This window comes from Athene cunicularia (genome assembly GCF_003259725.1).
Source record: "Athene cunicularia isolate RWA chromosome 17 unlocalized genomic scaffold, athCun1 chr17_part1, whole genome shotgun sequence".
Taxonomy (NCBI): Eukaryota; Metazoa; Chordata; class Aves; order Strigiformes; family Strigidae; genus Athene; species Athene cunicularia.
The window spans coordinates 5380595-5391538 of NW_020799122.1; the positions used below are offsets into that span (position 1 = coordinate 5380595).

The 10944-nt window shown below is 51.8% G+C and overlaps 1 protein-coding gene across 1 annotated transcript in view; it reads right to left on the reverse strand.

Annotated features, from left to right (window-relative positions):
* Positions 1-295: 295 nt before the first annotated feature.
* PLPP7 (phospholipid phosphatase 7 (inactive)) overlaps positions 296-10944 on the reverse strand; it is a 14903-nt gene continuing 4254 nt past the window's right edge. The window contains exon 2 of the mRNA XM_026860703.1: positions 296-1148. Within this exon, the coding sequence (XP_026716504.1) occupies positions 784-1148 (365 nt within the window). The 3' untranslated portion in view covers positions 296-783. The remainder of the gene's footprint in view (positions 1149-10944) is intronic.

Genomic DNA, 10944 nt, shown 5'->3' on the forward strand with positions numbered 1-10944 from the left:
CAATCCCTATTCAGATACCTTCTAAGAGCATGAAAATGGTCAACTTGTATTTGCTCTTTAACAGACCAAAAACCTCCCACACATCCTCGCAGACCAGATTTTTGAGCAGCAGCAGCAAGGGCAGCTCCAGTATGCCACCTTCAGCGTCCTGAGCACCCTTCGAGGTCTACCCCATCCAAACCGTTCAAGTGATCATTCGCATCCCCTGGGTCAGCAAGACTGCAGGACCTGCCTATCTCAAAGCTACACTGAACTGGCTTGTGTCCCTTCCCTCATGATAAGAACCAAACAGGGCTGGATTTTTATGATTATTTATTATCTATGAAGTGCCAGCAGTGTCCTGACTCTGTACAAGATGCAACTGCTGGACTTACAAAAAGAAAAAGCATTGTGGCCAAAATAATTTAGCCTGAAAAAAGTTAACAACCATGTTCTCAGGAAGCTCTCAGGCACTGCCCATCCCGAGGACATATCAAGGTGCCAATGTGAACCACACAAACTAGGCAGACATGTAGCTCATTTCTTTCATCTGTAAAGCTTAATTAGGTAGCTGTCCAAACACAGTTTGAGAATATGGCCAAAACACAAGTATGGCCTTTGATTGCTAAAACCCAATCCATTACAAGAAACATTTTTTTTTTCAGGTGAGGAAGCAACATTAAAAAACGCCACTACTCATGGAAGTTACAACTGCTTCCAACAAAAAACATGTAGAAAATACTGGGAGGGAGACTCTTAAAGTATCTACTAGTTTCCAGTGGAAAGGCACCAAGTCTCCCATGTTCACCAGATGGATATCAACATCTGACACGTGTTGGAAGACATCCATATCAACTCCACCAGCCTGAACTGTAAGTAGCCAAAAACAAAGCCAGACAGGACATCTGTGATGTGGTGCCGTCCGATCATGACGCGGGAAAAGCCCACGCAGAGGGCCCAGAGGACCAGCAGGATCCGGAGAGGGATGGCCAAGACCAGGTGGTTGAGGAAGAACTTGGAGAGCATGGCCGCTCGGCTGGCGTGCCCGGCTGGAAACGCATAGGTGTCCATGGTCAGGTAGTCCAACAGGCCAGGGTTGATGTCATACGGGCCCTTCCGCTTGGCCAGCTTCTGCAAACCAGCCACAATCATGATGTCCAGGAGCAGGGCTACAAAGGGAGAGAGGAGGAGGGAAAAGTCAGAGACAGAAGCAGAGTCAAGGGCAATTTTCAAGGGAGAACATTCAAGGATTGTCGCTGTCTTTAAATACAGGTTTGGGTTCAGTTCCAGCCGCGTGTTCACAGTTCAGCTGCACACAGACCGCCCCATCCTCAGATCACCCAAAGGTTAATTAACCCTCCCAGTTCATTCATGGAGAAGACAAGTACCATTATCACCATCTCACAGAGGAGAAACCCAAACTGCAGAGGCAAGTGATCCGCCTGGGGAGGAAGAAAGCAACTGGCAAGGCTAAAATTAAGACTCTTTTGGCCCTCAAACCGCTGGACTGTGTGTCTCTGTTTCTGTCTTCCACCCCATGCTTTAGAAACCTCATGCAGCAAGGACGTACCCCTGCCTGGAGGGGCTCCGTGCCGCTGTGACCAGGCTGCAGCGAGCAGTTGGTGGGAGGAAAGGTGCCACTTTCTGGTGGTGTCCCTTGTCCTCTCCCAAGCCCACCACCTTCCTCCTGCCCAGAGCCAGCCAGCAGGATCTCACTGCACTGGCAGATTTCACTAAGAGGAGAGCGGTGAGCCAAGGAGAAAGCCATGGAATAAAGAAAAAGGGCTCCTGCGTTAGAAACAGCACCTCGGTGTGCTGAAGCAGAGGGCAGGCAACATCCTCCTAGATGTCTCCCACCTGTCCCTCTCCCTTTGCTGAAGCGCTGAACACCCACAAGCCACTTCTAGTTTCTACTTGCCTCTCGCTTTCTCCCTGTGAGTCACCCCATGCACCCCCTTCCCTGCACAGACATGGCTGGGGGGAACACACCGCCCAGCCTGAGGGGGGGAACACACCGCCCAGCCTGAGCAAACCCAGGCTTGTGGCAGCAGAGGGACCATCCCTGCAGCTGCAGATCTCAACACCAAATCACCTTTCTTCCCTAACTGCTCTGGGAGTGAAACCCATCAGCACTTGTCTTCATCATCCTCCTCTTCATCCCACCCCCCTTTGCCCCAGCCGACAGGTATTGTCATTTCTGTTTCCTAGCATTGATTTTATTTTTCTATAATCCCCTCATCTGCTTTTCCCCAGCCCTCCTAATTAGTCAGAGTGCTGATTTCAGCTCCTTGCAGCGATGACAAGGAAATATATACCATCATGAGCAGAGCCTGCTCCCTCGGCAGGAAGGCGAGGGGCCAGTTGCCTGGTTCCCGGGCCCTGATAAAGACTGTTCCTTGAGAGCTGACAAGGTTTCAGGAGGATGGATGGGAGTGCGGCGGGGATGGGAAATGAGACGGCAGCTCATCGAAGGCAGGCAGCTCCTCCTGGCAGGAGCTGGGAAGTGAGGAGCAGTCACGGCGGCTCTGCTCGCCCGCTTCCCACAGCATGCCACCTCTGTGCAGCCAGCCCCCGGCACCGCTTTGGGAAGGAGGTGATATTTATCCTGGCCAAACTCTCTCCTTATGGGAGAGCTACTTTTCTTTCTTATCTGCCGAGCATCTTGCATGGGGAAGGGGGATAGCAGGACCTCCCTGGACCTCTTGTCCACCAGGTCTGACCTGAGCCACTCTGGGCTCTCAGAGCTGCGGGGCGGGAATCGAACAGAGGAAAAGGTCTGGGCAGCAGCTCCTTGCTGCTGGGAACAGCAGCCCAGGCAGCAGCAGGACTCCAGCTCAAACATAACAAGAAGCACTGACACAGAGGGAAGGCTCATAGGTGGCACTGAAACGAGGTGGTGATGCTGCAGGTGGCAGGGGGATGCACGGAGGCTGGTCATGATGTAGCAGCAGCGATGGGCTTAGGAGGACAAGGACAGGCAGGGACTCTGCACAGAAACTGCCCGATGTGCCCAGCAGATGGGGAGAGAGCAGGGAGAGGTCCACAGCCCACACCAGGGGACCCTAGCACTCAGCAAAGCAGTTCTCTGCATTTTGAGATTTGCTGGTAATTTTTTTAAGGGGCAGGCCTGTGGGGGGAGAAAGGGAGGGAGGTGTTTCAGACACAGGCTGCAGAGCCCTGGAGCAGCCACTCGCCACAGTTTCCTGTTAAGGCCAAATGTGGTCAGCATGGCTCAAGGGTAACGATATGCTGGGGCTGGCTGGCCATGATGGGGTCATCTCACCGTGGCCAGGCAGCTGCACAGCTCTGCTCACGCTGGGCTTCCTAAATCACCCCCAGCCTGACTTGTCACCTCATCAAGGTGACCCCCCCCGCGGCCCCGATTCAGCAAAGTGCTTGGGGAGCTGATTTTCAGCGCTCATCAGCTGCATTGCCCATCAGTCCCATCTTACCCCGGACAAGAGCTGGGCGAGAGCCAAAGCTCTGGGACACAATCCTGGGAGCCCAGACTCGCGCATTTGTTTCTGAGAGATGATACACCAGCGCTGCCAAGAGAAAACTGGCCCAAGCTGCTCCTGCTGAAGTCAGCAGCTTATTGCATTGCTGAGGAGCCCAGCCAGGACTCAGGAATCAGCCTGGGCACCCCAAAGAATCCCCAGTATCTCCTCCATGGTGTTCAATATAACCGCTGTAGACTATTCCTCAACAAATCTGCCTGTAGATTAGTAGCACAAATGTCATGTGCCTTAGTGACACGTGGTGTTCACCACTGTCCGTCAGTATTTTGCACTTACAAGATTTTTTTACGGTCAAAAGTGATGTCAAGGCAACTCGAGGGATGCAGGCGTGTGTGCACAAAGGTGTTCAGGGCATGAAGAACAAGCCAAAGAGCTGTTTTAATAATCCTTTCATTCAAAAGATGAATAAAATAGGCCTTCAGTACTGCTAGGTTTGATTTTTGTCAAATGATGCATACAAAGCAGAAAGCCTCGTTTGCCCACATTTCAGGATCTGAAGGCATGACAGCATTAAAACTGGGGGTTAATTTGCCGTTAAAAGAAAAAAAAAAAAACAAAGATCCATCCGTCTGGTGCTTTTTCTGTCACTTCCCCCTGCACTTTCTGTTCCTCCCATGAAGCAATTTATTTGTGAGACAGTCCCCGCAGCCTGCCCTGCCCCGGCCCCCGAGGCACGGGGGGTCCCAGCACCCTCACCCAGCTCTGGGTCTCAGCAGGGCCCCTGCAAAGCCCCGTGTCCCTGCCCTCTGCTGCTGCTGCAACCAGGCACTGCCAGAGTGAATCAGCACGCGGCATGGCTGCCAGCAGCCCATCCTTCAGAAACAGATACAGACCGCGCATCGCTCAGCAACCCCGGCCTGGGCCCTATTCCCTTGCAATTTCTTCACCTACATACCCGTGTGGACTTTGGCTCGCTTGCTTTTTCCCCCTTAATGCAAACCAAACCCTCCCTCCTCCGGCGGGTACATCCACACCAGCGTCATGCAGTTAAGGGGTTAACTTTCTTATAGTCATCCTTGGTGGGTCCAGCTGCGGGTGGGTGTCTGCACTGGGAACGGTGCCTGCTGGCTACCAAAACAGTTTCATCCGAAGCCCCTTAGCCTTGCACCTGCCAGCACAGCCCCAGCCACCTGCAAACCGGCACTGTCACCTTCCGTCTGCCCTTCCCCTGTCCCTTCCGCAGAGACGTGCAAATCCTTCAGGCTGACCTGACTGAAGGCTGGAGGAAATACAGCCCTGGGAGAGACTGCAGAAGGAGCCTGGAGCTGATTTACCAGCCCACACTTGCCCAGCGCTGCTCTCTGGAGACAGACAGGGCTGTCAGAGGCGTAGCAGTGATGGTGCAGTGCCACTGGACCAAGGGGTGAGATGAGAAGAACAAGAAGTTTTAATTTTAAGCATTTTTTCATCATGCCTTTCCTCTCCCCCAGATCCAGGGAGCATCGGATTTAAAACAGAGGCAGCAATGGGTATAAAATCCAGGTAGCGCTGGATTTAAAAGAGCAAAGGAAGGATTAGTTCTTGCCCATCACTCCTTGCACATTTTTCTGAAAAAAGATCCAGAATTTCCCCCTTGACCTGGTGTTAAGGGAGACAATCCTTCAGATATCCACTGCAAAGCCATCCGATTGCAAAAAGCTCTCTCAACATCTCAAACTTCCTTAAAGCACAAACCCAAAGAGCAAGTCTTGTTTGCCTGCGACAATTTTAGCATCAGAGATCACCTTGGTATTGTAAATAGCCAACATCTGGCATCCGATGCGCAGTAAATGAGCTGAAAGTGAGCCCCCTGGGCAGACGCCTTATATCTATTAATAAGAAAAGGAAAACAATTATCTGCCTTGCTCCTACCACCTAATGTTAGAGCCCCATTAAGAGCAGAGAGGCGAGCACTGTGCAGGCAAGGCACAAGGACGAATCTGAAGCACCGTCACAGCAGAACCAAGTCAAACCCCAAAGCTCATATTTAAGAGAAGCCAAAACAGTTGGACATCCCCCGTCACAGTAAGGTCCTTTCTGTCCCAGTGCCCGAGGTGCCATCTCTGCTGCCATCCCTTATGGAGGGGGGGGCTGAAAGGGGGTGAGGATGGGGTGAGCACCCTCCGGGGGCATCGCCTGCCCCAGGTCAGAGCCAGGCAGCATCTCCAGGGACAGAGGCAGATTCCAGCTGAGATGTTTATGTAAACATGTTATCAAAACCGCAGCTGAAAAACAACCTGGGGGCAGTGCTGGGGGCAGGGTGGGGGAGGAAAAATGGAGAAAGCCAAAAAAGCCCTTGGCCTCATCTGCTCCTGCAGCCATGATTCACATGACTTCACGCACATGGGGCTGCTGGGATGAGACAAGGCTGCTCTCCAGAGCCCAGCCTGCGAGACTGGGATCAGAAACAGAGGCACAAGCTGCACTCAGCCTCCCAGAACTGTGGCTGAACATGCAGGGAGAGGAAAAAGGGGAGATAAATGCCCAGGAACAAAGAGCAATCCTACCTCATGAGCTGAGGAGGCACCCAAGCGCGGGAGATGTGCATTGGACAACCCCCTCTGCCCAGCCCTGGCACCATTACAAGGCAGAGCCAAGCTGGTGATAACTCATCGCCTGGGTTTCAGAGCCCGTAGCCTGCTCTGATCCGGGTCCCACCGTGCTGGAGGCCACACCAACCCCACTGAGGTGGCACATGCTCCCCACCACAGGCGCCAAGGCCACGTGTAGGACCAAGGCTGCCTTTGAAGGTCCTGTATTTCCCAGATTAGCCAACCCCACTCAGGAGTGAACCCTGGACAAATGTCACTGTTCCCAGGAAACAGTTTCTTTTGCTTCATAATTAGAATTCATAATTTGTTTTCCATTTTTCTTTTTACTTACATGGCCCTTCCTACTGCTTCTGAACTTCCCGAATCTCCCGCAGACATTAGGCTCCCTGACCTGGAAAATGGGCTGTTTGCAGCCTTGACTAGTTGACATTAATGAAAGATGCAGGTTTCAAAAGCATCTTCACACTCTCTCCAGTGGAGCTGGTGGCAGCTGGAAGAGGTCCACTCCTCTGGAAGTGAACTCCTCCACTCCATTTTCTTCCCCAAATGTGGTGCTATTGGGTGTAAGAGCTGACAAAAGGCACAGATGGCATGACACATTGAAAAACCAATGAATCAGACACTGCGGTGTTTTGGGGGGAGCTTATTTTTTGGCTGAACAAGCAGCAGCGTGGGGTAAGTGGCCACGGGGAGGTGAAAAAATGGTGGAAAGCAGCATTGTGCAATTAATTTAAAAAAAACCCCAACCAACAACTAAATATAGACCCGCTATATATCCTAGATGATTAGAAACAGCCCTGAGTGCAAACACAGGTTGTCCGGAGCTCTCCCCTTGGAAATACTGTGCCCCTGGGAGCTGGGCAGTTTGTACATCCAGTTAGTGAGCGGGGCTGCCCCACTGGGGTCTGCTCGGGCTGGGGACGAGACACAGGTGAGAGGGTGAGCGCAGTGAAAAGGGCTCATGCTGATGGGGAAAATGAGCTGAGCAGCCCCCAGGATGGCTCAGCTGCCTCCCAGAAGGGCTCCGACAGCTCCCAACGCACCTGTACGCTCTGGCAGCAGCACAGGCAACGTCATCACGTCCCAGCACCACACACACGTCCCATGCACAAGCACAACGGCACCGTACGGGATGAGCTGGAGGAAGAAAACAGCCTTGGGCTGATGACCAACAGCATCTGCCAGCCCACAAACACTGGGCTCCTCGCTCAGACTCTGGGCTGCTTAGGTTTGTATTTATACCCCGCTGCCTTCAATAAGGCAAACTGGCCAAAAAAAAGAATTGGGGCTGATTCTGTGGTGCTCAAAGGGCTTCCAAGCACTGTACCTCACAGTGCGTTAGGCCCGGATCAGGTATGTCTGCCAGCATCCCTCTATAAACAGAAATGGAGAGCCAGACCAGAACTACGTTCCAGGTGAAAACATGGAGATTTCTTCAAGGGGAGAAAAAAAATTCCCTGCTGCCGCTCCCATCCTCCACCAAGCCCGGCCCGGAGCAGGGTACCCCATGGGCTCTCCGGGCCCGCTGCTCCCCCACAACTCACCTCGCTGCCCAACACCCCTCCACTTTCCTCTTCCCAACCATTGCTCCTGTCAAGGCGTGTTAGAGGCAAACACACTCACCCATCTCTTGGGGTCTCCCTTCGGGCCAGAGCCTGGCTCAGCTTCTCTAGCAGGGCTGGCTCTGCCTGAGTGAAACAGCTACTGTCCCCTTTGAGCTACAGGCAGGGGCACGGGAAGCCGTTCCCAGAGTGACAGACATAAGGATGACTCATTTCCCATGTTTATTCCCCCTCTTCCCATTCAACAACCCTCGCACTTTTCTCCTTCAACTCTGCATTCAGGCTCTGGAACATTTTGCCTGCTTGCTCTGCGCAAGGGTTGGATTTCAGCGTACTGCAGTTTCCCCAAGGGCTGCACAATGATGGCTGCAGGGCTCGCAGCATCCTCACCACCGAGCAGCCAGCCAGGACCCGAGCTCCTCAATGCTCCCCGGTACCAGGGGGCTGATCAGACCACAGGTTCAGACCCTGCGTGGGTCCCTGGAAATACACCCCCCTGCCTGCTCCAGCCACAGACAAATGGGTCCCAGCCTGTCACTGACTGTCCTTTATCTGAAGGGACACTGCAGACTTGCGAGCCTGCCCTGCAGGGAACAGCACACACTTGCTATAGAGGAAGGAAGGGAGGGGGGGCAGGGAAGCCAGGGGAGCTGGACATGCCTTGCTGCTCAGAGATGCCTGAGCTCATCAGCTTAAAGGGATGAAAGGTGAGGATGGCACACACCGAAGGACCAGGGACTTTAACTGCTGTATCTGGGCAGGACAACAAGAAGCAGATTAACAGCCTGGTGTGATGAAGAGGAATATTTAATGCCAGGCTGGACCTGTGTCTAGATGCTGGATGCAGAGAGTGGGCATCTGTGTTCTTCCCTCTGCCTGGCACCTGCCATGGGTCAGTCGTGTTGGGTTACTTGACATTTAAATGTTTGTGCCTTGCTGGGCAGATGTGCTGAGATCTCAGTGGGCACTGGCAGGGCTGGGAGGGGAGCAGGACAGGGGCTGAGCCTCCTCCGTGGGCCAGGTTTTCCAAGGAGGGGAAAAAAACAGGGCACCAGCTCCCAAGCTGCTCTCCCCTTCCCCGCTGAAACGTTGTCTGTCCTGTCTAGCTCAGAAAATCCCCAGCCTCACAGTGGGAAAATGAAAAGGAAAAAATCTTCACATCTGGCCCCAAACCATCTCTGGAGCTCTCGGCTTAGCAAGCTCTGCTGCATACAGACTGATCCATCTGCCATGCAACTCCCCAGCCTCTCTGCTGGGTCTGGGCTGCCGAGCCCTGAGGCTCCACAGGATGAGCTTGTCCGGACTGCCTGGGCATTTAATCTACTCAGTGACCTTTACCAGCAGTGGACTGCACTACCTGGATTTCCACTACATGGACTCCAAAGCAAATCATGACCATACCTGCAGCACCTCTGTATTGTTAGAGCAGGATCAGCAGGGTCTCGAGGGGCCTGGTGGAGGCATTTCTCTCTCTTTCCTTCCCAATCTACCACTTTCCTGCCAATCTGGTCTTGCTTGAAAGCTCCTGGGGTGTGACTGCAGAGTCCTGGCCACATATATGCATATATAAATATATATATATGTAATATATATATGGCTCAGGATAAAGTCACAGCCCTGCAGGGGACTATGTCTCAGAATAACACGGCTTGGTTCCTGGTCAGACTAAAGCTAGGGCAGTATTCAGGGAGAAGGTTGCAGAGAGTAAGAACTGCCTTCTTGCTGACCTTCAGGAGTGGAGAAATGACCCTGGGCTCCCCTCCTTTCCTCCTCCTGTGACAAGCCATCCAATCCTCAGCCTGCCCCGCTGCTCGCGACGATACATCCACAGCCCGTGGCACTGCTTTACTTGACGGCAATAAATGCTTAGTGACAGCACCAAAGAGCCAGCCTGCCCCTCAGAAGTGGGATGCAGAGCCAGGTGGTGATGGATGAGGACTGGGACCTGTGTCACTAAGACAGCAGGCAAAGAGGAGACCAGGGTTTTCTCTTCTCCTAGTCTGAATAACTGTTTCAGAAAGCTATGACCAAAGCAGAACCAGTTAATGGCTGCTATTTCAAACCAAGCACAAATACGTATTTTATGTGCAAGGGTTAACCAAGCAGATACCTTCTGACAGCAAAGGCACACTGCTGGACTGCAGATAACTAAAGAAGGTGGTGATTTGGCTCTAAATGCAATATAAATGGCCTTTAGCAGAGAGACAACTTTGGTTAGCTGACCATATTCCATCCCCATCGCAGTAAGAAGGTGCCTGGACCTGGAAAGACCATCAGCTTAACATCAATCTGTTTAGCTTAATAAATAGGAGGTGAAGAAATGACTTGAGCACTATCCAAAATATTGAAAGGCAGAAGAGATGTTGGCTAAAAGAGCTATTCAGCTGAAAAGACAAGAGTATGCAGATGCAATGAAGGGAAGAGTCAAACTAAAAGCAAGTCACTTGTGGGAATACCTACCGCTGCAGTAATACAGAAATGGTTCTGACAAGTTCACCCTCACTTGTAATTGTACATCAGATCGAGTGTTTGGGTTTTTTCCCTTAACAAATTGAACAGGAATAAATTAAGGGATGTGCTACAGCCTGTTTTTTGCCGTGGGTTAGATCAATGATCCAAATGTTCTTTGCTGGCTTTGCAGTCAATGAATCACTAAATTTGGATCCACATCCTCACCAGATGGATCAGAACCAGAAACTGAGGTACTGCTTCCCCCAGGGTTTAATGGAGTTTCTGACTGGTTTTGAAGCAGATCTGGGAAATTTAGTTGAAAGTTTTTGTTTTTTTTTTTTCTGCTGAAAGACCAATTGCAAGGTTCAAATGATTTTCTAAGCACCTCAGATTTCAGGAAATGCTTGTGATAGCAAAGAAAAGCTTGAAGGGTCCTAAGAGTTCCAACACTGGCAGACAAATAAAATGTACTAAAACTGGGGGGTTTCCTGAGTTTTGATTTCCTCAGTTTGGCTGGGGGGGTACAGACTTTCTTCCTGACTCTTCACCAGACAGGGCTGGCAATGCTGAGATAGTCTTCCTGAAAGCACATTCTGGCAGCGGGCTTTTTACAGTGGGCACAGATAGCTGCTTTCTTCCATCTTTTCAGTAACAGACTGAGCGTGCGTCTCTGGCTGTTTGGCATTCGCTGGAAAAGATTATGATGAGAAGAAGAATCAATAAATTCCATCACAGATGACAAACATGGAGGGAAAACATTGCTTGGGGTTCCTAATCAACGTCTGCAGTTGGGATGGATGGAGCATCCCAGGGTCAGACCCCCTCACCTGAAATGCTCCCACATGTGTTGGCAAAGTTCCTGTCAAAAGCTCCTGAGGCGCAAGTGCCCCCCCCCCCCCCCCC